A 27,746-nucleotide genomic window follows, 5' to 3' on the forward strand; every position below is an offset into this window, starting at 1 on the left:
ATTTTTATTTTTATTTTTTTAAAGATTTTATTTATTTATTCATGAGAGACACAGAAAGAGAAAGAGAGGCAGAGACACAGGCAGAGAGACACCATATGGTTTCTTAACATCTTCCAGTCATGGTCATCAATATCACCCAGGTACTCCTCAACACCACTGGAAACTGCTCGTTGGTGATGTTCTGATAGGGGAATTCATACCCTCCCTAAGGCCTGGGGCAGAAACAGGCACACCAGCAACTTGGACTCAGGCTCAGTACCTCTGGAGTTTTGGGTCTGGGGGAGGAGGGAAAGAGGGGAGCTTCTGGGAAGGTCTCCTTTGCTGATTCTTACCCCTTTGTAACTATGCAGCACCCCTAACAGCATGGCCCCTCACCAACAGGGTGCTGGTGCTTCAGAGCAGCTTGGTGACGGCTCCTTTTCTCATTATATGCTGGTTTCCTGGGAGCTTCTTGATCTGCCCACAAGATATGGACTCAGGTGTGAATCAGGCCCAAATATCAGGAGGGATTCCAGCCAGAGCTACATCAGGCTCCAAGGCTCTCATCATCTAAACGGTGAGTTCTCAGAGCACACAACCTAGGAAGGGCCCATGACTATTTCCCGCCTTCCTGTTCCCAACCTGTCCATCACTACCACCCAAGGCAGAGCTGAACTGGGGCTGGGACGATGTCTCCTGAGCTGGGGCATCTAGCATGACCAGGAGCAAGGGAGCACCACAGAATGTGCAGCTGCCTGGAGGGTAAACAATGGATACGATGACCCATCCAAACTACGATCTGAAGATTTGGGGTCCCCAAACCTCCAAAAGGCCATACTTCTCTTCCTCCCATTGTTTCTGGCCAGCTCTTACTGTTCAGGGACTGTAGGCAGTACCCAAGACTTGGACATCCCTAGAAGAGCCAATGGGATCTGATCTGATGCCCAGCACTACCCAAGAAGAATCCTCTGTTACCCCCACTCTGGTGGGCACCCCTCCTATTCACTTACAAAAGGTAAGAGCCAACTGAACTCCAGGTTGTTGACACCCAGAAGACTGGGCACAGGTACAACTTGCCCCCAATTCAGGAGCACCAGAGGGTCCTCTGGGAGCACCACATTATTCACCACAGGGCTCATGAACCACACTATCTACAAGACGAGGGGCATTTCCAGTCAATCCTCCACATATTCTCCTAGGATCCCTGCAGCCTAGGGTGCCCAGCTCAGCAGGTCCACATCCAGCGGCTTCTTTAGCCATAGGTCCCTTGGGAAAATCTGGGGTTCAGCTACCCCTTGGAGGGCAGGTGCTAGAGAAGACTAGGCTACTCAGACTTGGGGTGCTCAGCCTCAGATGTCCACATTCCTCACTCCCTCACCTCTTGAAAATCTTTGCTAAATGTTGTGCTCCTGATACATGGTCCCTGGGGCAGCTGGGGATCAGGTCAGGTGGGTGGCTTGCAGGTGGCCAGGTGAAGGAGCTAGAAGGAAGTTTTACTTACCATCTTCTTAGACACACACATCACCTCAGCCCCTGATCATGCTCTCAGGCAGCCTACCAGAATCTGTGTGCTGTTGCAGTTACAGCCTGCCAGGTGGCCAACCATCTGTGGAGAAGAGGTGTTCAGGGTGCCCCCATCCTGCCCCTCCTTGCTGATCCCTGGGGCAGAGGAGACACCCACCTTGGCCACCTTCATTGGGCGGGGAGTGAGGAAGGCTCTGGGTACCAAAGTGCCACTCTGGGAAATGGCCCTATAGAAGAGGTCCCAGGCTAGGGGTGACATCATCTAGCAGGGGTGGAGAGTGTGGCACCCATGAGAGGTTTAAGTAGAAGTCACTTAGACAGTTTTGAATGATTATCTGGCCAGGGCTTGGCGGTGTGAAGGGGCCCAAAGAGTGCAGGCAGCTGGGAAGGAATCAAGAGTCCTGGGTTGGAATCCTAGACCTAGAACCAGTGCCTTCGTGCCTCTGGGTCCCCATATCCCAGTCCACATAGTGGGCCCCAGTGGTTCTAGAGGGGATCTGGGGTTGTGGGAGGGGTTCTGCTAGTGTAGGAAAGGGTCTCTCTCTGCTGCTGGGCTAGAAGTGGGGGACCCTATGGTTCCCACAGTCCTTGTTACCTGTATTCACAACTTGTAGCTTTCTCTGCTGCCGAAGTTGGGGGAGCCACTATCACTGGGACTCTTCATCTTGTCTCTTGGGCACCTCAGCCTTCATGTGCCCCAAATATGTTCCAATTGCTTCCCATCTGGGTGGCATCCCTCACCCCATACTATCCACCCAGCCCCAGGGCCCTTTCCTATCACCCCCCCACACACACCCTTCTACCCAGGTGCCCCAGTCCTGTCTACCTGGCCTCCTGCATCCCTCTGCAGCTACCTACCATTCATCCTTCCTGCCTCTGTTTCAGAGCCAGTCCTCATCATCTCAGGGATATACCCCACCTCGCCTCCTGGTTGGCCTCCAGGCCTCTGCTTCTATTTCTTTCTAACTCGTTCCAACACACGGAGCCACCTCTCTAAATGCACATCTGGCTGTGTCGCTTCTCTGCTTCAAATCCTCCCCTGCTCTCCAGTGTATTTTGAATAGAACTGTTTAACTTTTCTGTCCTCAATTTCTTCATCTGCAGAATGGAGGGAGAGATCTTTTTTTTTTTTTTTTTTTTGTAGAACTGTAGAAAGAGGATACCTCTCTTTCTGGATTGTTGAGGGAATTAAATGAATGAACACACATAAAGTGCTTAGTAGAGTGTCTGGCACACAGAAAGTGTTCAAGCGGTTCAGTATAATATATTACTGTGGCAGGTGAAGGCCTATGTGACATGGTCCCAGCTCACCTCCCAAACGTGTCCCTCAGCAGGTACCTGACTTTATGCCCACACTCCAGGTACACTCCAGGTTAGAGGTTGACCCCCAGTCTCCAAGGCCTGGTCTGTGGCTCCAGCCTTGGTCTGTGGCCCGAGCCTTGACCACAGGGCAGATGATGCACTTTGTTCAGGGGATGGAGTTTTGGGGGGAGATAGGAAGGTAGGAGGTGCTGGGTGATCTTTCTGGCCCACTACGGATAGGCTGAGCATCCTTACTCTCAGCATTGTCCTCTCTCTGGGACTGGCTTGGTTTTCTCTTCAGTGCCACCCCTGGATGGATGGTACCCTTGGCAGGGGTGAGCACGGGTCTGTGGGCCTGCATGTTTCCGTACATGCTCCTCTGCACATGCTTTTGTGCAGTGGAGGATGAACTCGTGAGTCTGTGCGAGGTCTCCCCGGGCACTGCCCCCTCTAGACCCGAGATACACAGGGTCCCCGAAGAGAGGCCAAACAGGGTCACACAGCCTGGGTACCCGGTGCTGAGCCGCCCAGTTCGCGCGGGCCTGGCTGTGGCGGGTGCTGGGTGCGCGGGGCTTATAATCGGGAGCGTCTGGCTGCTCAGGGCTCCTGCCCGGTTCTCCCTGGCCCCGCCTCTTCCCGCGGGTCCCCGAGACCCCTGGTCTTGGGATCGCACCCCTTTCCCGGGACCTAGGTCCCTCTCCCTTGGGGCAGTTTGGAGCGTCCGCCCCTCCTGGTTGAAATTAGGCACCGCCGCGCCCCCGCGCCACGCCCACAGCCCCCTCTCCGGCCTCCCCCTTCCTTCCTCTGGTCCCCAAGTCCGGCGGTGGACACCCCCCGCCCCCCGGAAGCCCAGGAGGCCGGGCCTGGGCTGCGGAAGCCCCAGCACCACTTTCTCGCTGGCGGCCAGTCGGAGGCGTGGTACGTGGAAGCGGAGGGAAGCCGGGCGGCGCGGAAGGCCCCCGGGAGCCGGACGGTGGGGCGGGGGGCGCGGGGCTCTCCCGCCGCGGAGCGTCCCGGTCCCCGCGCGTGCGCGCTGGCGCGTGACTGTCAGGTGCAGACTCGCGCTGGAGCTCAGCGGCGTGGCGCTCCAGGAAGGCGGCCGGCCTCAGGCCTCCTGAGAGACAGGGGTTTGGGCCCGATGTGGTGGCCAGAGAGGCGAGAGGGTTGCAACCCACGTTCCGCAGTTGAGGGAATAGAACCAAATGCACAATTTAGGTAGCGTGTGTGTGCGCGTGTGTGCGTGTGTCTCTCTGTGCCCAAGTGGCTTCCACCAGCGTTGGGGTACAGGGGCGGGAGGCAACGTGGCCTCCCCGGGATCTCCCCTGCGTGGGGAGAGGTTTCCTGCTCCTGTTGGCGTCTGTTGGTACTGCCAAGCCAGAAACCTGGTGCTGGGCACCTCCCTGTCTTTCATGCCCCCTCTCTGTCCTCAGTCTCTGTTTTGCCTCCCAGACAGCTCCGAAATATGCCTTCGCCTCCTCCCAGAGCTGCTGCCCTGCCAAGGCCATGGCTACCTTTGGCCGCGACACTGCCCCAGCCTCTTTGCATCCCTTCTAACATCCTCCACACAGGATTGATAGAAAACAAAACCCTGAGCATGGCACTTCCCTCCTTAAAAACTTCCTGGGCCCCCCTGTGCTCAGGATGAGGTGCAGATTCACCCACACGGACCCAGGCCCTCTCCATCTAGTCTTCCGGCCACCCTTTCCTCCAGATACACATGGACCCTTGCCTTCCACCTCTAAGTCCCTTTGCTTCTGTCCCCTCTGCGGAATGCTTTCTCCTCTGCCTGGCAAACTCCTACTCGTGTTTAAGACTCGGCTCAAGTGGTGCCCCCTCTGCTGGGCACTTCGCAGCTGTGCTCCCCAAAGCTCTATCCATATTGACTATAGCACTGGGTTGGAGTGATTCCAATTTTTTTTTCCCCCAAGCAGCCATGCGCTCCCCAGGGGCAGGGATGGATGAGGATTTATCTGAGTCCTGGCATGCATGTGGACATTAGTGGAGCTGGGCTCTTGGGCCACATCACCTTTTCTCCCTGCTGGCCCAGCCCTGTGGGGGTCTTTTCTCAATAGTTGGGGCTAGGAACATCTGACTAGCTCCAGGAAACCCTGTCTGCCTATTCTGCTCCATTCTCCACTTGTCCCCTTGTTGCTTTGGCCCCAAACTATCCATTGTCCAAACTAGTCACTAGTCTTCTTCCCCTCTTAACTATCAACCCACAGTCTGTTCTAAGCCATCCACAGATTCTCACACCTGACACTCTGTGTTCCAAGCAGCTATTAGCTGACAGCTCATGGCCAGTGTTCCAACAACTGACACCAAGACTTCTATGCAATGGACTCCCGAGTCTCTAAACCCCTGATCCTTGAGGCTCTGGTAATGGCCATCCCATGTTCTGTCACCTGATCCATGGGATTCCAAATAACAATCACAGAGTGTTCAGAATGTCTGGGCTTCTCTCAGTCCTGGTCATTGTTCTAATGACTACACCCCAGCATTCTAGAAACAACCATTCATGTTGTAACAGTGGATACTCTGTTCTCAACATTTAGACACTCAGGGTGGTAGTTGTTATTTTAACATTACTTTTTTTTTTCAAGATTTATTCACTTATTTGAGAGAGAGAGAGAGAGAGAGAGAACACATGCCTGTGAGTGGGGCAAGAGGCAGAGGAAGAGAGAATCTTAAGCAGACTCTGCACTAAGTGCAGAGCCCTTGGCAGTGCCTGGTCTCATGATCCTGAGATCATGACCTGAGCTGAAACCAAGAGTTGGTCACTCAACCAACTGAGCCACTCAGGCATGCCCCCTCCCGTTTTTTAGCGAGAAAGAGAGAGAGAGAGAGTGAGCACCTGTGAGTGTGTATAATGGAGGAGGGACAGAGGGAGAGGGAGTGAGAGAATCTCAAGCAGGCTCCACACTTAGCACAGAGTTCAGAGTGGAGCCCAATGCAGGACTTGATCTCACAACCTCAAGGTCTCGACTTGAGCTGAAATCAAGAGTTAGACACTCCACCAACTGAGCCACCCATGTGCCCCATGGGTTATACTTTTTAATTTTTAAAATTTTTTTAGTTTAGCACCATTTATTAAGTGATCTCAGCTGTTGCTGTAGCTGCTGCATATCAACCTGTTCTTAAAACATAAAATGCTCTTCCAATTCCTCTTGTCCAGGACAGAAGGATCTTCTAGGTAGCACGCCAAAAGAACAAGAGACTCCGATGATGCCAGCTTCAATGATGGTGCCATCCAGAGAGGGAGAGGGTCATGGCACATTCAACCTCGGCTTCCAGAAGTTTTGAAAAAGGAGCCTTTGGGGGCCCAGCCTGCCTGGCATTTTGATGCTGTCGGTGTGGGGTTTGTACTCCATAATGGTGTTGGGAGGTAGGTGAAGCACTCGCTGAAGCATATCCCAGAGGTGGGCTGTAGTTGCTTGGTCACTGGCAGTCTTATTCCATATTGAAATAATGTCCTCCTGCAACAGGACAGAGACCACAGCCCCACAGATCTCCTCCCCAACCATGAACTGTTCCTCCAACATGGTCAGGATAATATTCTCCAAGCAATGGGATGCCAAGCCCTTCCGCAGTGGAATAATCCCCTTGCCACCATTTTTATTTGCATCATCCTCCCACGTGGGCTTAATTCCTTCTTTGAAGAGATGGAAGTCACTGTGGCCTGTCAGGTCCCCGGGACATACCATGTGGCTATAAAACCTCCAGAACTGCTCCATAGAGGCAAAGGTGCCCATCTATTTGATATTTTGTTCATAGCTGTGTGAGCTGGTGGGATGACCGGGGGTTCTTCTGGAGACCAGAAAGTAGAGTTGTACTACAGGGGATGCTCTGCTGGCCCAGGGACAACAGCCTTCCTCTTACTGCTGCCCTGACTTTGGTCTTGTTCCGTTTTTTCCTTCTCACCATCTTTCTGTGTGCTGTTTTCTTCATTCTGATCATGGTCCCCACTGTCATCATCTTTCAATGAGTCGAACTTGTTCATCCTCTCACTGCCGCCGTCGCCACTGCCTCCGGTTGTACTTTTTTAATATCAACTGACACCCAGGTTCTCATAGTAGACATTTTTCTTTTTTAAAAAATGATATAAAAAATGATATCATTTATTTATTCATGAGAGACACATAGAGAGAGTCAGAGACATAGGCAGAGAGAAAAGCAGGCTCCATGCAGGGAGCCCGATCTGGGACTCGATCCCGGCACTCCGGGATCATACCCTGAGCTGAAGGCAGACGCTCAACCGCTGAACCACCCAGGCATCCCAGGTAGACATTTTTCTAACCCAAATGTTTATCAACTGATTGTTAATGATTGCCATTGAATATTCAGGACAGTGGTTTGGTTACTCAATGGTCTGAGTAAATAAATACATTTGTCCTGGGTAATTTCCCAAGCTCAGGGCAGCAAAGGGCAGTCATTATCTCAACATGCTCATGCAACTCAGTATTTGAGCCCTGCTAGAGGTTGCAATAAATTCTGGAACATTAAAATTGAATATGAGCCTGTGACCTCCACATCTTGAAACCCCTTCTGCAGGGAAGGCTTGGATATGCCATGTGGGCTTGTTCTTGGGTTCAAGCCCCAAGTGAGAAGCAAGAGCTCAGGGTTCATTGAGGATGGTGTGTGTGTATATAAGAAAGAAAGAAAAAATGAACTGCTCCTCGCACACTTTTGGGAGAACCCAGTTCTCCAGAAGGTCCTGGGGCACACCAGTGAGCACCTCCTCCTATGAGAGAGCCAAGAACAGCATTATCAGTGCCTTAAACACCATCTGGGCCAATTACTTCATTATATGGGTTTGGAAACTGAGGCCCAGAATGGATCCTTGGCCCACTTATGGCCACATAGTGCACTCTTTTTAGTGAATTGTTCAAACCCTGACCCAGAGACAGTCATTGGTCCACTTCCCTCCTTAGGGTCTGCCCACCTTCCAGAGTGTAGTCCTTTGGCTGTTATGCAGGAGCATAGGTAGTGGCATTTCTGATTCCTTCCCAAAGCTCTGGGAGCTTTGGGGAAGTGAACCTATGAAAACCCACAGGAAGAATGAAGAAGGAGACTCCTAAGAAGACATTGATGGGTGTCTTCCCCACATGCATCTATTTTTTTTGGAGGGTCCCATATTTGGTAACCACTGGAGGTTCCGTGGTGTGCAGGGCACCTAGAAGAGAGGAGAAAGATCACCCTGGCCCCTGAAAGAACTCTGGCCCATCTGCATCAGCACCAATTGCAGCTTGAAGCTTTTCACAATTGTGTATTTGCCCATTTTTTCTGTGTTTCTCTCAGTATTTTCTCTCTCATTATTTGATTCAAGATTTCAATGCTATGTTGATAGGAGCATAAAGGTTCATGTCTGTTATATGAATTATTTTTCTGTCATTTAATGTATCATTTAATGTCAATAGTATTGTGTCATTTATTTTGATTCTGCCTTTGTCTGATATTGGATATCACCATACCTCTTTCTGATTGCTAACATTTACCTGGCACACTTCTGGGAAGAAATCACACATATATGGACATTTTCATGCATATGCCTACTCTCATTAATACTCATGTGTACAGACAAATCCATACATACATAGATACATGAGAGCATACATACATAGATACATGAGAGCTTTTTACAATTTTACAACAAAAATTGCAGGAATACAAGAGGTAAATGCATTTGTATACATATGTATGCATGTAAGAGCAGTTTTATAAAGGTCACAATGTATCCATATGTAGTGTACATTCACATATCACACACAGGCCCACAGACACACTACTAGCAGATTTACATCTTAGCCAGCTCTTGGACTAAATATGAATTAGACCAAGTTGAATTCAACCTGTACCACATTACCTGGATTGTCCTGAAGCCTGGGTCCAGTCATGATTGACTAGCCAACAGCTATGACTTACAGATCCTTTATTATAACCTGGCACTGTGCCAAACACTTTACATTGACCATCTCACCTCATTCTCCTAAAAAATGGAGAGGGTAAGTGTTATTATTACTACACGATACAAATGTGGCAATGGAAACTCAAAAGGTTATATAACTTGCTCAAGGTCACACAGTGAGACTCTCCTCAGAGTCCTGCTCTAGGTGGTGATATTTTACTGTTCTCACTCCAGACTCTGGGGGCACCTGAGCATGCAGCAAAGTACTCTACACCCCTGAACAAGAGCTGCCATGGAGTGGTACTCATCCCAGCCTTGGTATCCAGAGACTATAGGTAAGCACTTATGAAAATACTCCACTTTTTGAGACAGCATAAAATGTTAATTAAATCAGAGAGTTACAACTTCTACCCAAAAAATTAAAAATGATGGCACCGAATTCTCTCAAAGATACAGTGAAAAGGACATTCACATGTACTGTTGGTGATGGATAAATTGATACTTTCCTTGGGAAAGTAATCTGGCACAATGTGTAACAGCTGTGTTCACATGCTTTGACAGAAAAGATTCAGAAACTCATTAAAACAAGGACTTTTTCTTAAAAAAAAGAGGGGGGTGTCTCAGTGGTTGGGCGCCTGCCTTTGGCTCAGGTCGTGATCCTGGAATCCAGGATCAAGTCCCACATCAGACTTTCTGAGAGAAGCCTGCTTCTCCCTCTGCCTGTGTCTCTGCCTCTCTCTCTCAGTCTGTGTCTCTCATGATAAATAAATAAATAAATCTTAAAAAAGATAAAACAAGGACTTTTATGATCTGTCGTCATATGTACCATAGTGAGTATTGGAAGCATCATTTGTGTCATAGGACTAGACCAAAAAATTATAACTGTACACTCAAATAACAAACTGCTTATGACAATATTTTAAGTGAAAAAAGCAGAGTAGAAAAGTGTATACATGCTAATATTGCAGCACTATTGAGTCTTTTTATGGCCACATCAATAGGAGTATGGAGTCCTGTTTAGGGGAGGTGACAGAGCTGCTTGTTTCTTCTGCCTAGGATCTGACGAGATTGGTTTACCTGAATGCACTAAGCATGTGTCATTCAAAGCAAAGGCCAAGCTGGGGGATGAAGGACAAGGGAAGGGAGTGGTAGAGAAGGCAGACAGGACTGTGAGTCCACCTGCCAGACCAGGGGCCAGTCACATATTGACTCCTCCACTCAGCTGTGCAGCAACTTGGCTGGTTCTTTTCTTTCTTTAAAGATTTTATTTATTTGAGAGAGAGCGCGTGCGCAAGTGGGGGTGGGAGGGACAGAGGGAGAGGGAGAAGCAGACTCCCTGTTCAGCAAGGAGCTGACATGGGGCTTGATCCTAGGACCCCAAGATCATGACCAGAGCTGAAGGCAGACCCTTAACTGGCTGAGCCACCCTGGTGTCTCACAACTTGGCCAGTTCTGTGTGGGCCTTAAGGTCTAGTCCTGCCAACACCTGGCTCTACTCTTGCTACCTCTCCCTGTGGAGGGTACAACCTTTCATCTGGTCCATATAGGGAGGGGTTGGGTCAGGCCAAGCACCTCAGTAGGGTGTAGGACTCACATAGGCTCCTTCCAATGTTCACTGGGGGCACAGGTGACGTCGAATGGGGGTAGCTGGGTCAGCTTGGTGGCCTTGGTGCTACACTATTTTAGGATTAAAAATCTGTGATTCTGATATGTAGCACTAGGTGGCTCCTGTCCTGAGTCACGCAGCATCCTGTTTTTTGAAGGGAAGACCGAAGCCCCATCTGGTCCATTATTGGGCTTTCCACACAAACAGACCTGTCTGACAAGTGAGGTGGAATGTTCTTAGAGGCCAGATCACAGGGTGAAGTCACAGTCTCCACCCTGTGCAGAGAGGAGCCTTGCTTGGAGCTGGCCTGCAGTTGGGCCTGGGGGGAAGGTAGAGGTCACGGTTCTGGACCCGCCAGGGTTCTGTTTTTTGTTTTTTTTTTAAATAAATTTATTTTTTATTGGTGTTCAATTTACCAACATACAGAATAACACCCAGTGCTCATCCCGTCAAGTGCCCCCCTCAGTGCCCGTCACCCATTCACCCCACCCCCCTCCCTCCTCCCCTTCCACCACCCCTAATTCGTTTCCCAGAGTTAGGAGTCTTTATGTTCTGTCTCCCTCTCTGATACTTCCCACACATTTCTTCTCCCTTCCCTTATATTCCCTTTCACTATTATTTATATTCCCCAAATGAATGAGACCATATAATGTTTGTCCTTCTCCGATTGACTTACTTCACTCAGCAAATACCCTCCAGTTCCATCCACGTCGAAGCAAATGGTGGGTATTTGTCATCTCTAATGGCTGAGGAATATTCCATTGTATACATAAACCACATCTTCTTTATCCATCATCTTTCGATGGACACCGAGGCTCCTTCCACAGTTTGGCTATTGTGGACATTGCTGCTATCAACATCGGGGTGCAGGTGTCCCGGCGTTTCATTGCATCTGAATCTTTGGGGTAAATCCCCAACAGTGCAATTGCTGGGTCGTAGGGCAGGTCTATTTTTAACTCTTTGAGGAACATCCACACAGTTTCCCAGAGTGGCTACACCAGTTCACATTCCCACCAACAGTGTAAGAGGGTTCCCTTTTCTCCGCATCCTCTCCAACATTTGTGGTTTCCTGCCTTGTTAATTTTCCCCATTCTCACTGGTGTGAGGTGGTATGTCATTGTGGTTTTGATTTGTATTTCCCTAAAGGCAAGTGATGCAGAGCATTTTCTCATGTGCGTGTTGGCCATGTCTATGTCTTCCTCTGTGAGATTTCTCTTCATGTCTTTTGCCCATTTCATGATTGGATTGTTTGTTTCTTTTTTTTTTAATTTTTATTTATTTATGATAGTCACAGAGAGAGAGAGAGAGAGGCAGAAACATAGGCAGAGGGAGAAGCAGGCTCCATGCACCGGGAGCCCGATGTGGGATTTGATCCCGGGTCTCCAGGATCGCGCCCTGGGCCAAAGGCAGGCGCCAAACCGCTGCGCCACCCAGGGATCCCCGGATTGTTTGTTTCTTTGCTGTTGAGTTTAATAAGTTCTTTACAGATCTTGGAAACTAGCCCTTTATCTGATAGGTCATTTGCAAATATCTTCTCCCATTCTGTAGGTCGGCTTTGAGTTTTGTTGACTGTATCCTTTGCTGTGCAAAAGCTTCTTATCTTGATGAAGTCAATAGTTCATTTTTGCTTTTGTTTCTTTTGCCTTCGTGGATGTATCTTGCAAGAAGTTACTGTCCCGCCAGGGTTCTGACGTGACTTCCCACCCATAGGAGGCAGGAAAGGGTACCTTCCCAGGTGGAAGAATCATTTTACTGTTCTGAGATCCTGTGCTCAAGCAGGTCAGCGATGACCCTCACCAGGGTCTATCAAAGGGCAGGGGGGAGGGGTACCCTTCTCTATTCCAAACAGCATCAAAGGTAGTAGCTGCAGACCCAGGGGGAGTGTGTGTCCATCAGGATGGCACCATTAAGAAATCTCCAGGACCTTCTGGCTAGCAAGGACTCAAAGGTGAACAGCACCGAGGAAGCCTACGGGCCAGGGGTGGGGGTAGGCGAGTGTAGCCGACAGCACATGCTCTCTTGCGTCAGGCTACTTTCAGTCCACATCATGTCAGTGAGACGCATCCACGGTGTCCTGTGTAGCCGCGGATGGTTCGATCTCGTTGGTTTTTGTTTGTTTATTTATTTATTTATTTATTTATTTATTTAATTTATTTTTATTTATTTATGATAGTCACACACAGAGAGAGAGAGAGGCAGAGACACAGGCAGAGGGAGAAGCAGGCTCCATGCACCGGGAGCCCGACGTGGGATTCGATCCCGGGTCTCCAGGATCGCGCCCTGGGCCAAAGGCAGGCACCAAACTGCTGCGCCACCCAGGGATCCCCTGTTTGTTTGCTTTAAATTCAATTTGCCAACATATAGTATAATTCCCAGTGCTGATCTTGTCAAGTGCTCTCCTCAATTTCATTGTTGCTGAGGATTTCATCCTGTGACTACACCACGACATGTCTCCCGTGGTGAACATACGGACACATTCATTCAGTATATGTCTACCAAGCGGAATTCGTGGAGGGATGTGGAATTGCTGAGTCACAGTGTTGTGGCTCTCAACTCGAGAGATAATGCCAAGCAGTTTCCAAAGAGGTCGTACCAGTTTCACTCCTACCAGCAATGCACGGGAGTTCTGGTTGATCCAAATCCTGGCCAAAATAGTGGTTTTATCAGTCTGTTTCATATCAGCTTTCCCTTTTTCTTCAATTGCTTTATTGAGAAGCTTGGACCTGAGCCTGCTATCACTGAATGCCTGGTCCAGTTGGGAGAAGATCAAGGAATTCCCACTGCCCACCTGTATTTTTCAGGTCGCCCTAACATAGTACCGTCCCATCCCTGACTTCAAAGGTCAGGGATACCTTCAGGCCCTCTTGCTGCTGCCTGCAATGCTATCCCATTCCCAAAACTCTGGCCATGGCATTTACAGGGCCACTCTCCATGCCCAGCCTGAGACGCAGGAGTGCCTTCAGCTGGCCCCATGGGGGTCTAGGGGTACCCTGCAGGAATGAGGTCCTGAGGACTCCTGAGGACTGACTTGGGGTGAAGCTCTGTGAGGCTAGAAAGGGCCAGGAGCTTCACTCCTGTTTCGTACGAGGGTCACAGAGAGCCTGACAGGGGCTTGGCCAATCACACTGAGTCAGATTCCTCCCAGCCTTTGGGTGATGACTTTATTTATTTTTTTATTTTTTAAAGATTTTATTTATTTATTCATGAGAGACACAGAAAGAGAGGCAGAGACATAGGCAGAGGGAGAAGCAGGCCCCTCACAGGGAGCCCGACATGGGTCTTGATCCCTGGACCAGGATCACACCCTGAACTGAAGGCAGACGCCCAACCACTGAGCCACCCAGGCATCCCGGGTGATGACTTTAGACAAAGCTCGTTCTAGACATGAGGGCACATTCTGGAGAGGGAAGGATAACTTAGAGGCCAGTGGACTTAGGTATGAGTCTGGCTCTGTCATTGTGTGGCCTTAGACAAGGTACTCTCTCTTCTGATTCTCAGTTTCTTCATCTGTAAAATGAGGATCCACTCATTTTACATTGAGGCCATTGAGGACTACAGGGGACTGTCCAGAGGCCTGAGGGAGAGGATGGATGCCACTAAACCTGACACAGAGGAGAAGTTAGCAAGTTTCCTCGTGAGTCCTGACCAGCTGATTGCTCTGTGCCCTGGGCCCGGCCAAAATTGTAGTCAAGGGAGCCATATGATTCAAAAGATGGTATGATTTGAGGCTGTGTCTGGATCTGTGCCAGAGAGCATTTACTGAGCATTTGCTGTGTGTCAGGCATTCTTCTGGGCACTTTACAGCTAATTATCATTCAATGCTCACAGCAGATCTATGAAAAGGGACATGATCATTGCCCCCATTTCGTAGATGGAAAAATTAAGAAACAAAGAAGCTAAATAACTTGTACAAAGATACAAATTTAGTAAATTGCATAACTGAATTGGAGCCATATTAGGGTGAGTGTATAGATACGTGTGTGTGTGTGTGTGTGTGTGACTGCCTGTGCCTGTGAGTAACTAAGTTTGGCACCGGGTATGTACACACTTGTCTGTGTCTCCTGGGAGCATCTGCCAGTACCTTGTCCAGGTGATCCTGCAGTAACCCCTGGTGCACATGCACATAGCTCATGTGGCCCTTCCTATGACCCCAGCCCAAGGAGGCTTCTTGGGCCCACCAGTTCCTTCCCTGCAGGACCTGGCCTGAGTTTGTGGGTGCCCCCTGACTTGCTCCCCTCAGCTCTGTGTAGCTGCTGAATCCTCAGGGCAGGGCCGTTATTTGGTTAAGGACGCTCTGGCAAGCAGGGGAGGGGGGTTCGATGATCGACGGCCCAGGGAAGAGAGAATAAAAAGGATTGAAATACCAGCAGCAGCCACCTTGTATGAGCGCCTCCCCCCACCTCCACCCCTGAGCCCCTGGTGTGGTGCCAGGCCACCCCTCCTTTCCCGTGTGGAAAAAACCGTAGAAGCTGGGACTTGAGAGAGGAGAGGGAAGGAGAGAATGGTCCAAGGCCCACCTTCCAGAGCCCTCTGGTGATGGTGACACCAAAGCTGGGAATGGTCCCTCCCACCCATGACTCCCAAGTGTGCTGCTCCCTCAGGCCTGGAGAGGAGGCCTCTTTATACATCCTACATGGTCAAATCAGGATCCTTGAATCCCAGCCTGGGCCTGCTGGCTTCCAGGCGGCCCCTGGAGAGTCTTCCTTCCCCTTACTTCTGTGTCCATCAGTCAGCAGGTCTATCCGTCTACTCTAAATCTAGAGCCAACCAGTGCCTTCCACCTAACTGGAGGCCCACACTGGTCCCCTCCTTGCTCTTCCAGTCCCCGCTCTCACTACCGCCTCCAACCGGTTCCTGTTACTCTCTGGTTAACACCGTTCCAAGGCCCTTCATTGGCCTCAAGTGCAGTCCACACCCTTGCAGTCCACAAGGCTCCTCAGAGTCTGGTCTTTGCTGACCTCTCCAGCCGTTATTTTTTTATTTTTATTTTTAAGAAGACTTTATTTATTTATTCATGAGAGAGAGAGAGAAAGAGAGAGAGGCAGAGACACAGGCAGAGGGGGAGAAGCAGGCTGCCTGTGGGGAGCCCTATATGGGACTCGATCCCAGGCCTTGATCACGCCCTGGGTGGAAGGCAAGCGTTAAACTGCTGAGCCACCCAGGGGTCCCCTCTCCAGCCTTTAGAACTCTTTCCTCAGTAGGTTTCAACCTCCAGGCCTTCGTGCCTGCTCTTCCCTCTGCCAGGAACATTCTGTCCTGCTGCTCCCTGTTGTTCGGGTCCACTGCTCTGGCCTGCACACTGGAATAATCTCTGCTCTCCTTTTTCAGCTTAGATGTCCCTCTTTTCCATGTCCCCCTGCAGGGCTGGCCTCTACCTCTGTGCCCCTACAGCCCTCTGTGTCCCCAGGGGAGGGCTCTGATTGGGTTTGTTGATTTGTCAGGCTCTCTCCTCGCTTGTGGGGCCAAACTGCCCCCATGGAGAGAAGGGGATGGGATGGGAGGCCTTCAATGCCAGGGGAAGAACTTGGACTTGCCCTACGGGTGGCAGGGAGTCACAGGGAGCTTTTGAGCAGGCAAGTGGCATGACTTGAGCCCCTTTGGCTTTATGTGTCTCCCCCTATATCCCCAAAATGGATCTCCCTGAACAGCTCTGATCCCAATTACAAGTGCTTTTCATGTAACCCTCAGCAGACAGGAACTTAGTCTGACTGAGAAAGGATATACGTGGGATTGGACCTGTAGAAGGAGAGAGTGGTGGCAGGTAAAGTCCTTGTGATATGTATTAAAATCTAGATATTAAAAAAAATAAATAAAATAAAATCTAGATATTTCAAGGGAATGGTGCACTGATCCTCAAAAAAAGAAATGTTTGCTCCCACTCAAAAACCTCTGGTTCCTTTTTACCTGTCGTAGCCTGAGTGGGTAGGCCTCTTCTTTTCTATGGGACAACAGCCTGACTGATGCAATAGTCCAGACACCCTCCCCAACCTGTTCTCCTGTGTCCTGGTAGATACTGTGGGGGCTGTGCTGAGCTCCCCTAGAAGCTGGGGAGGGGAGGGAGGAGCTGGAAGGGGAGGGAGGAGCTGAGCCAGGCCATAAAGGGTTGCAGCACCAGAGCTGGGAAATTCACATCTCATATCCTAAGAGGCAGGGCTCTGGCCTGGCTGGATTCTGTTCTGTCTTGTGTCTGGGCAACATGGAGAAAGGGACCTTCCTCAGTCTGAGTCAGGCTTTTGGGGGCAATTGCTGCTTTGGGGGCTAAAATATGTTCTAGGCTAGATCCCCCAAGGTCTCAGGACTTCCCTCTACCCCAAGACTGACTTGACCATTCACCCTTCCACCAATGAGGACTTCTGTGCAGGGCTGAGCATAGCTTTGGTGGCTGAAGATCCTGGGTTCACATCCAACAGCCACCATTCACATACTCTCTACCTTTTACTGCTCATCAAGCATCCCTGACTCCAGGTCCTGCCCAAACCTTCTGGGTGAGACGCGGAGTGGGGTCAGGCTGACTTCCACTCTCAGAGAGGTGAAAGAGACACAGACACAGACAATGCTAGCCTGGCATGGGCTATGCTGTAATGGACACAGACTCAGGCTCAGAGAAGGCAGGGAAGGCTGCTTGGAGGAGTGGGGGGTCTTCTGGGGAGCTAGAACCAGCCACAAAGCAAGGAGGAAAGGCACTTCAGGAAAAGGGAGTTTGTACAAAGGTCCCTGAAGTAGGTAGCAGGTGGCATTTCGACAGAGCACAATGCCAGTCATGGAGGGGCTGCTTCCTTAAGGGACATGTCTATACATCATCTTGGTTTAAATTAAAGTTTCTTAGCAGAAGAAGCTGTGTCTCTGCCACCCCTCAGAGCTCATCCTGCCCCTTCCTGCCCTTCTGCATCTGCTGCAGCCAGATCTTGGCGGGAAATGTCTCTGTCCAAAACCGCATTTGGGCTTCTCTTCGCTTCTGGCCAACTCGTGGCGTCAGGCTGATTTCCAGGTGTTGCCCCAACTGATTGAATGAGGGCCAAGGAGGCAGCCCCTCACCATTGGGGTCCCTGGATGGGAGGAATGAATGAAGGTCAAGGCCTCTTGCGTTATCCCCTAGAAGATCTGAGTAGTAGTATAGGCCCAAAGGCAGGTGTGCCTGCCTGCTTACTCACCCTGTCCGGGCAAATTGAGTCCACTGAGCCATCATGGTGAGGCTCAGCTGCTTCTCTTCCTCTGTAGCTTCTGGAAAGGCTATTGGAGGAACAGACCTGGATCAGGGTCACGTGGGTCCTGGAGAGAACTCAAGGGTCCCCTGTGCTGACTGGAGACCTGTGTGCCTACAAGCCCCACCCTAGCCTGTTGCAGCCCTGGGGATTGCATGTTTGCCTGTCCTTACCCTGCAGGGAGCTCTCATCCATGAGGAAGTGACCCCCAAATATGAAGGCAACCTCAGCCCCATGGTCAGCCCTCACCCACGCTGGCTTGATCTTCACAAAGGAACTGGGTCAATGCTGGAACTCATAAAAAAAAAAAAAAGGCGGGGACTTCAGAATCTGTGGCGAGAGAGCTGCATCGGAGTTAGGTACCCTCAGCCTGACCAGGTCCTGCCTTTGGCAGGACCAGCTTGTAGTTATACCAATATCAGTACCAACACCGATGACAACATCATTATAAGCAAGCATTTACTGAGCATTTGCTGGCTGTCACCCACCATTCCATGCGCTTTTTTTTTTATTTAAAAAAAAATTAAAAGATTTTATTTATTTATTCATGAGAGACACAAAGAGAGAGAGGCAGAGACAGGCAGAGGGAGAAGCAGGCTCCATGCAGGGAGCCCAACGTGGGACTCGATCCCAGGACTCCAGGATCACGCCCTGGGCTGAAGGCAGCGCTAAACCGCTGAGCCACTCGGGCTGCCCTTCATGCGCTTTATGTGTAATCGTTCATTTTATCCTTCTGAGAACATACAAATTAGGTTGTTACTGTCGCCATTTTACAAATGAGGAAACTGAGGCACAGAAGGGCTAGGTATCTTGCCCAAGGTCACAAAGCTAGGAGCTTGGAGCTGTTCTAGGGCTGTGTCAGGGACTAGCTACCAGGTGTGGAGGAAGCAATACTTTTCTCCCAGGAGAAGTGCTGAACATGGGAAATATCACTCATGAGTCCAATAAATTCTTCAGAATTGGTGATGGGTCCTGCTGGGTGACATTTGACAAGTCACTGCACCTTTCTGAGCCTTGGTTTACTCACCTGCGGAGTGACCTGCCAGAGTCACCTCTCCTTAAGGTGACACTGCATCCCAGAGAGGAAGTGGGGAGTGGGGGTAGCAACAGGGTGTCAGGCCATGTCTCCTGTGATAACCCAGCTCTTGGGCTGAAATGGAAAGGGTGGGGCAGGTGAACGGGGATAGGCTCACCTTAGAAGCTTCTAGAGAAATTCAAGGCAGGCAAGTTCATGATAATGTCAGCCAGAAGTTCCTGGAAGTCGTCGCGTCTGGCTTCTGCATCAGAACTGCTGCCTAGGTATTCATCTGTGATGCTGGGCATCAGCTCAGGGGGCACATCCTGGGGCAGGAGGCCAGGGTCGGGCCTGCTTGGGTCCCATAGCCCCAGAAGACCCTCTCAAGAAGTCCCACACCCTCCAGCATGGCCTTTCTTTCTTTCTTTCTTTCTTTCTTTCTTTCTTTCTTTCTTTCTTTCTTTCTTTCTTTCTTTCATGTTTTATTTATTTAATCATGAGAGACACAGAGAGAGGCAGAGACACAGGGAGAGGGAGAAGCAGGCTCCCTGGGGGGCAGCCCGAAGCAGGACTCGATTTCAGGATGCGGGATGATGCCCTGAGCCAAAGGCAGATGCCCAACCACTGAGCCACCAAGCACCCCCAGCATGGCCTCTTTCATACTCCAGGACTCATGTGTCAGGGGCCCCTGCCTCCCTTGGGGGTTCTAGAGAGTGGGCAGAATAAGTTCAGATCTGGAGTCAATGCAAGCTGTGATTGCTGCTTGGCTATGTAATCTCAGATAGGTTGCTGAGCCTCCCTGGAAGTCAATTCCTGCCTGGCAGGGTTGTGTGGCAGTCTACCTGAAGTTCCTAGCTAAGGGTTCTGGTCTCAAGCGATTGATTGCCCAGTAGAAGTTAAGCAGGAAGTTAGTGAAAGAACAAATCCTGGGGGCTCCCCAGAGCTCCAGAGAACAGTGATGAGGTTGATAAATGGGAAGGACTCTGGAGGTTCCAAAGAAGGAAGGAAATATTCATAGCTTGAGTACCTTCTAAATACTAGCTTCCTGGTAGACTTTTCAAATACAGCATCCAGTTTCCTTAGGTGGGAAGTATATATCCTCATTTATATTTTTATTTTCTTTTAAATATTTTATTTATTTATTCATAGAGACACACACACACAGAGAGAGAGAGAGAGGCAGAGACACAGGCAGAGGGAGAAGCAGGCTCCATGCAGAGAGCCTGATGTGGGACTCGATCCAGAGTCTCCAAGATCACACCCTGGGCTGCAGGTGGCGCTAAACTGCTGCGCCACCGGGGCTGCCCTATATCCTCATTTATAGATGAAGAAATAGGCTCAAAGGGGTTAGGCTAACCGTGGACAAGGAACCAGGTTTGGGACTGGACTTCAGGTCCAAATGGCTCCACATATGAAAGGATGATCTTAACAGCTGAAGCTGCCTCTGCCCTTTGTTTATCATGGACCTTGAGTCTCAGTTTCTTCATCTGTAAAATGGGGATAATGAAAGTTTCTATTTTACAGGGCTGTAATGAGGATTGATGGGGATGACTGCCTGTCCTACCACTCAGCACAGCACAGTCTCTGGCACATAGTATGGGCTCAACAAGCTGCAGCCTACGGTGATAATGATGATGATGATCTTCCTTTGAGAAGCACACTGACTCATGTCCAAGTGGATTTCTAGGTGAAATTACAAGTCAGCAGTTGGACCAAGGGGTTTGGCAGTGTGGGGGTTGCTGTGGGGGATGGAGGGCAGGAGGAAGAGGAGGGTGCCCTACTATTCTGGATAGGATACCCACTGGACTACCTCTTCCTCCCTTTTGACTTACCAGATTGGCCAAGTAGTGTCTTAATATGGCCAATATATCCTCTGGGCTCATCTGTCCCATCTTTTCCAGCAAACCATGGACCTGTGGGGATATTGAATTCCTCTCAGCACAGCCTCATCGCTACCCACCCCCCTACTTACAACCATGAGCAGACGAATATGCCTGGCCCTGGGAACAGAGCCAAGTGTGGCCAGGTAATGTAGCAGGGCCCATAGGGGAAGTTAAAATGTTGCCTTTATTTTATTTTTTTAAGGCTTTATTTATTTATTGATGAAAGACAGAGAGAGAAAGAGAGAAAGAGAGAGAGAGAGAAGCAGAGATTTAGGCAGAGGGAGAAGAAGGCTTCCCACAAAGAGCCCAATCTGGGACTCCATCTGGGACTCCAGGATCACGCCTTGAGCCTAAGGCAGATGCTCAACCGCTGAGCCACCCAGGGATCCCTAAAATGTTGTCTTTAAAGTGAAATGTTGGGTTTCCATGTTACAGGTTTAAGGGCACATTCTCTGGGTTCAAATCCCACCTCTGCCACTCACTAGGTGCATGACCTGGGCCCATTACTTGAACTCTCTGTTTGTTTCTTAATTCATGAAAGAGGAATGACAATAACCTGTCTCTAGGATTATGAAGACCAGAGGCGGGGCAAGATGGCAGAAGAGTAGGGTCCCCAAGTCACCTGCCCCCACCAAATTACCTAGATAACCTTCAAATCATCCTGAAAACCTACGAATTCGGCCTGAGATTTAAAGAGACAACAGCTGGAATGCTACAGTGAGAAGAGTTCATGCTTCTATCAAGGTAGGAAGACAGGGGAAAAAAGAAATAAACAAAAGGCATCCAAGGGGGAGGAGCTCCCGAGAAGCTGGGCTAAGGCCGGGGCGAGTGTCCCCAGGACAAGAAAGCCCTGTCCTGGAGAAGCAGGAGCTTCACCAATCTTCCCCGGCAGAAAGGTGCTCGCAGGGAGTTGGAGCAGGCTCCCAGGAGGGGCGGGGATGCCCCCAGGCTCCCAGGTACACTAACAGAACACCTGCGCCCCGGGGAGAGCGTGCCACACCCCGCAGCCGAGCTCCCTAAAGGGCAGCAGCGAGCCCCGCGGGCCGGGGGCAGCTCGGAAGGGCTCGGTCGGCGGCTCCGCGGAGCGGGCTGCGCGGCCCGGAGCGCGATTCCAACAGCGCAGGCCCGGGAGCCCAGGGCGCCGGGGACACAGCCAAGGATCCGGCCTCCCCCCGGGACAGGCGGGGGCGGGAGGGCCCAGGACAGCAAGGACGCTCCTGCCGCCGGCCGAGCTGAGCAGATCAGCGGCCCCGCCCCTGGAGCATCCAGGCTCCTGCGGACTGAGAGCTCTGTAGCCACTGCGGGAGCTGACTCCAGGGCTCCAGAGCTGGCCGCCGCCTCTGTTGCTGTTCCTCCTGGGGCCTCACAGGATAAACAGCCCCCACTGAACCTCACAGTGGCCTCACCGGATAAACAGGTTAAACATCTTTCACTGAGCCCTGCACCAGGCAGCGGGCTGAGCAGCTCCCCCAAGTGCTAACACCTGAAAATCAGCACAGCAGGCCCTCCCCCAGAAGACCAGCAGGGGAAAAACAAATTATTGACCAAGCAGCACTGGAAAGTTCCAGGGGAAGTCGAGGGATTTACAGTATACAGAATCAGAGGATACTCCCCCTTCTTTTTTGTTTTTTGATTTCTGTTTGCTTCCCCCCCTTTTTTTCTTTTCTTCTCTTTTTTCCCTCTTTTTTTATCCTTTTCTTTTTCTTTTCTTCTTTCTCTTCTCTCTTTTTCTCCTTTTCCCAATACAACTTGTTTTTGACAACTCTGCACTGAGCAAAATGACTAGAAGGAAAACCTCACCTCAAAAGAAAGAATCAGAAACAGTCCTCTCTCCCACAGAGTTACAAAATCTGGATTACAATTCAATGTCAGAAAGCCAATTCAGAAGCACTATTATAAAGCTACTGGTGGCTCTAGAAAAAAGCATAAAGGACTCAAGAGACTTCATGATGACTGCAGAATTTAGATCTAATCAGGATTATGAAGACCAAAGTAGCAAATACAAGGATGCTGACACTCAGTAAGCACTCTGGAAACATTAGCTATTGAAGTTAGTTTCATGGCTACAAGCCTCCTTGTTAATCTTTGTGAAAACAGGAATAGAAAACCCACAGATGAGTAAACACAATGAGTGTATACCCAAGGGGGGAATGTTAATCAGCAGTAAAGATTAAAGGACTAAACTAAAGGCCACAATAGCTAAAGGTACAAGCCTCTTAAAAATAGTCTGCAAGCACAAGAGACAAAAATCAGTTGTGTTTCCATACACCAGCAATGAACAATATGAAGATGATGTGCAGAAAACAATTTCATTTACAATAGCATCAAAAATAAAATACTTAGGAATCTATTTCTTTAACAAAGTACAAGCCTTGTACATGAAAAAGTCAAAAACATAATTGAGAGAAATTAAAGAGGATCTATGTAAATGGAAAGACATTCTATGTTCATGGGTTGAAAAGCTTCTTGTTGAGATAGTAATACTTCCTAACTCATCTATAGAGTCAGCATAATCCCTATCGAAATCTCAGACACTTTTTTTTTTGCAGAAATTGACAAGTTGATCAGAATTCATATGGAAATGCAAGGGACCCAGAATAGCCAGAACAATGGTTAGGGATTGATTTGTAATCCCCCCAAAAGATATGTGCAGTCATAACCCTCAGTACTTCAGAATGTGATCTTATTTAAAGACAGGACCTTTAAAGAGGTAGTCAAGTTAAGATGATTACAAAGGTAATCATTAGAATGGGCTCTAGTCCAATATGACTAGTGGCCTTGTAAAAAGGGGCAATTCAGACACAGAGACGGATGGTACAGAGGGAAGACAATGTGAAGACAGAGGGAGAATGCCATCCATAAGCCAATAAATGCCTGAGGCTCCCAGAAAGAGGCATGGATTTTCTCTCTCACAGTACTCAGATGAAATCAACCCTGCTATCACCTTGATTTCAGACTTCTAGCATCTAAACCTGTGCAATAATTAATTTTTGTTGTTTAAGCATCCCAGATTGTAGTCCTTTGTTATGATAAGCCTCGCAAAGTAATGCAACAATCTCAAGAGAGAAGAACAAAGTTGGAGGACTCCCAGCTCCCTGTTTCGAAACTTACTACAAAACTACAGTAATCAGGATAGTGTGGCACTGGCATAAGGATAGACGTATAAATTAATGGAATAGGACTGAGTCCAGAAATAGACTCTTAGCATTTGTGGTCAATGATTTTCAGTAAGGGCACCAAGACAATTCTTTTTTTTTTTTTTTATTCATGATAGAGAGAGAAGCAGGCTCCATGCCGGGAGCCCCACGCGGGACTCGATCCCGGAACTCCAGGATGGCGCCCTGGGCCAAAGGCAGGTGCTAAACCGCCCAGCCACCCAGGGATCCCCAAGACAATTCATCTTTTTTTTTTTTTAAAGATTTATTTATTTATGATAGACAGAGAGAGAGAGGCAGAGACACAGGAGGACGGAGAAGCAGGCTCCATGTCGGGAGCCAGATGTGGGATTCGATCCCAGGACTCCAGGATCGCGCCCAGGCCAAAGGCAGGCGCTAAACCGCTGAGCCACCCAGGGATCCACTCCCCGCCCCAAGACAATTCAATAAGGAAAGTTTTTTTTTAAACAAATGGCTCAGGAACAGTTGGATAACCACATGCAAAGAATCCCCACTCATACAGAATTAACTTCAAATGAATCACAGACCTAAATGTAAGAGCTAAAACTATAACATTCTTTGAGGAAATCATAGAAGTAGGGGCACCTGGGTGGCTTAGCGGTAGAATTCTGCCTTCGGCTCAGGGCGTGATCCCTAGGTCCTAGGATCAAGTCCCACATTGGGTTCCCCACAGGGAGCCTACTTATCGCTTGGCCTATGTCTCTGCCTCTCTCTCTGTGACTCTCATGAATAAATAAAATCTTAAAAATATCATAGAGGTAAATCTCAATGACTTTAGGTTAGCAATCACTTCTTAGATATTACTCCAAAACTACAAGCAACAAAAGAGAAAATATATCAGATGTCATCAAAAGGAAATCTTTTGTGTTGTAAAGGATACCATAACAAAGTGAAAAGACAACCCACAAAATGGGAAAAAAGATTTGCAAATCATATTTATCTGATAAGGGACTTATATCTAGAATATATGAAAAGCTCTTCCAACTCAACAATAAAAAGACGATCCAATTTAAAAATGGGCAAAAGATTTTAATAGACATTTATCCAAAGAAGATATAAAAATGGCCAATAATCACATAAAAAGATGTTCAACATTGTAAGTCATTAGGGAAATGCAAATCAAAACCACAATGAAATACCACTTTACACCCACTAGGATGACCATAATCAAAATGAGAGCTAATTGAGTGTTGGCAAGGATGAGGAGTAATTGAAATCCTCATACAGGGGAGCCCAAGTGGCTCAGCAGTTTAGCGCCGCCTTCAGCCCAGGGCGTGATCCTGGAGACCCGGGATCAAGTCCCACATCGGGCTCCCTGCATGGAGCCTGCTTCTCCCTCTGCCTCTCTCTCTGTGTCTCTCATGAATAAATACATAAAATCTTAAAAAAAATAAAAATAAAATGGTGCAGTCACTTGGAAAACGGGCACTTCCTCAAATAATTAAACAGTGTTACTATAAGACCTGGCAATGCCACTCCTAGATATATAACCAAGAGAAAATAAAACATATACTTGGTGTAAAAACTTGTACATGGGGTGCCTGGGTGGCTCAGTCACCTAAGCATCTGCCATTTGCTCAGGTCATGATCCCAGGGTCCTGGGATTGAGTCCTGCATCAGGCTCTCTGCTCAGCAAGGAGTCTCTGTTCCCTCTCCCTCTACCCCTCCCCCCTGTTCGTGAGCTCACTCTCTCTCTCTCTCTCAAATAAATAAAAATATTTTTTTAAAAAAACCCTTGTACATGAATGTTCATAGTAGGAGTATGCATAGTAGCCAAAGAGGTAGAAACAGGGCAGCCCTAGTGGCTCAGCAGTTTAGCGCCGCCTTCAGCCTGGGGTGTGATCCTGGAGACCCGGGATCGAGTCCCACGTCGGGCTCCCTGCATGGAGCCTGCTTCTCCCTCTGCCTGTGTCTCTGCCTCTCTCTGTGTCTGTCATGAATGAACAAATAAAATCTTAAGAAAAAAACAACAAAGAGGTAGAAACAACCCAAAGGACTGTCAACTGATAAATGGATAAACAAATTGTACTATATCCACACAAAGCACTATTTAATCATATTAAAGAAGGCAGTGCTGATACATGCCAAAACATGGATGAACCTTGAAAGCATCATATTAGGTGAAAGAGGTCAAACACAAAAACTACATATGGTAGGACTATTTATTTATTTATTCATTCATTCATTCATATTGTAGGATTCTATTTATTTGAAATGTCTAGGGGGCCCCTGCCTGGCTCAGTTGGTGGAGCATGACTCTTGATCTTGGGGTGGTGAGTCTGAGCCCCACTTCAGGTACAGAGATGGCTTGAAATGTCTAAAATAGGCAAATCCACAGATTTGCCACAATACACCAGTGGTTGCTGGGGGCTGGGGGAGGCAGGATGTGAAGTAACCGCTAACAGGTATGCGCTGCATTTTAGGGTGACGCAAATGTCCTGGAATAAGATAGTGGTGATGGTTGCACAACTTGGTGGATGTGTTAAAACCTACTGAATTATACACTTCTTAAAAGGGTAAATTTTATGGTATGTAAATTACATCTCAATAAAGTTGATATTTTAAAAATTATGGTCTGCAAATGCTGGTAAAGTTGTAATAAAACCTGTAGCCTCAAGTTATTGGCCGTAGTTTAAATTGGCAAGCAATTTCACAAAGTGCTATGCCAGTGGCACTACATAAGAGGTGGAGAGGTCTCCAGAGGGGTATGAATTATTTTTCAGGACTCAGGCTTTTGCCATGGACATTTAGTAAACATCTAGTTGGCTGAAAAGTCTACAGTTGTGCCTGTATGGCTAACAAGGAGAGTGGAGACAATGCCTGTGTCAGGGAGGAGGTGAGCAGCCCCTGGAGCCACCAGTTCCTGAGAAACATCCTTGACTACAAAGTCCCAGGCACAGCATCCTGCACCAGGCAGGCTTGCCCGGGTCTTGGGAGCCAGCCAGGTTGGCTCTTTCTCACTGTTCAATTCATGGCTCCAAGTTGACTGTGTGGGGCCGGGGCGGCCTTCCAGAGTCTAGGGCACTGTTTCCCCTAAGCACTATTTTGCCATTACACACACACACACACACACACACACACCATGCACTGCAGACACATATCTGGCCTGGAAACTTTTACGAGCTTTGTCCTGGAGTGTCAAGATTGCATGATCCTGGCATCCAGCAAGCACCCAAATATCCTTCCTGGAGATAAATCCCAAAGGAAGAAATCAAAGGACAAAAGCTATGGATGTGAAGATGTCCACTGCCTTATTAGCTTTGGTCATAAAAAAACAGAAGGTGCCAAAGTGCAGAAATTAAGGAATATTATGATGAGACCCTCCCTTTGTGGAAGGTTTTGTGGCATTAACGTCAATCACTGTGAAGAGGAGTGGAAGAAGGAGACTCACAGGAAACATGCTCAGAAGGAAAGCATGATGTTAGTGCTTGGTGTAGGGAGTTCCGTGCACCTGGAGGGTACTGGAAGGCACTTGGGGCATGATCTCCCCCACTGGCTTGATACTGTCCGAAACCTGAAAGTCTCAGGTATTTAGTCTCTCAGGCGCAGAGTCATACTAACCAGTATCATAGAGCTTGATGTATAAACCAGACACCAAGGCAAGAATATGCTACAAATCAGGACTGCCCAGAAGGCTACTTAAAGCAAAAGCTTTGTCCCCAAGAAGGAAATATTTGCTTTGGGAAAATTGAGCCGGGTAACCTTAAGCAAGTCCCATAAACTGGTTGTGGGGCACGCTTAGGAGTCACACCCAGCAGGTGGTGTAGATGTGCCCGGCTGGGCGGTGGCTACCAGGCCTCTTGCTCCTTGCCCCCGTCCCTTGCCGGGGTCCTGGCCCCAGAACAGCAGTCAACAGTTCCTGGCCAGGAGACCACGCTCTCTGTGTAATTCTGGTTTTGGTAGAGCCCCTGCCCCCGAGTGAGCCCCGGGGAGCCTTCTCTGCTCTGGATGGCAAGGGGGAGGGGCCCTTGGTCTCAAGCCAACCCCTGGCCTGAGAAATCTGCTTTCAAGCTCTGGACCCTCGTTCCCCACTTCCCCTCACAGGCTGGCATCTCCCCGGGCGGCCACCTCGCCTGAGGAAGCCACGGAACCCCAGCGGCCACCTCACTTGAGGAAGCCAAGGAACCCCGGCGGCCACCTCGCCTGAGGAAGCCAAG

General features: G+C 49.1%; 1 protein-coding gene and 1 long non-coding RNA gene across 4 annotated transcripts; one reads left to right on the forward strand and one right to left on the reverse strand.

The window, feature by feature from the left end:
• Positions 1–354: 354 nt before the first annotated feature.
• LOC119871968 lies at positions 355–27,719 on the forward strand. Of its 3 annotated transcripts, XR_005360229.1 has the most exons (7): positions 355–556; positions 846–994; positions 5,978–6,187; positions 8,942–9,042; positions 20,055–20,217; positions 20,432–20,556; positions 20,980–21,033. It is a non-coding gene; the product is annotated as an uncharacterized LOC119871968 (long non-coding RNA). The 3 variants fall into 3 exon arrangements; XR_005360228.1 differs by lacking the exons at positions 355–556; positions 846–994; positions 20,980–21,033 and adding exons at positions 3,594–3,723; positions 27,634–27,719; XR_005360227.1 differs by lacking the exons at positions 355–556; positions 846–994 and adding an exon at positions 3,594–3,723.
• Positions 5,961–6,917, reverse strand: LOC100685582 (eukaryotic translation initiation factor 4E type 2-like). The gene is made up of 2 exons (XM_038538736.1): positions 6,665–6,917; positions 5,961–6,530 (listed from the first exon to the last, which is right to left on the reverse strand). The coding sequence occupies exons 1-2, from the start codon at positions 6,800–6,802 to the stop codon at positions 6,069–6,071; spliced, it is 600 nt and encodes a 199-aa protein (XP_038394664.1). The 5' UTR covers positions 6,803–6,917; the 3' UTR covers positions 5,961–6,068.
• Positions 27,720–27,746: the final 27 nt, after the last annotated feature.

This window comes from Canis lupus, chromosome 5 (assembly GCF_011100685.1).
Source record: "Canis lupus familiaris isolate Mischka breed German Shepherd chromosome 5, alternate assembly UU_Cfam_GSD_1.0, whole genome shotgun sequence".
NCBI lineage: Eukaryota > Metazoa > Chordata > Mammalia > Carnivora > Canidae > Canis > Canis lupus.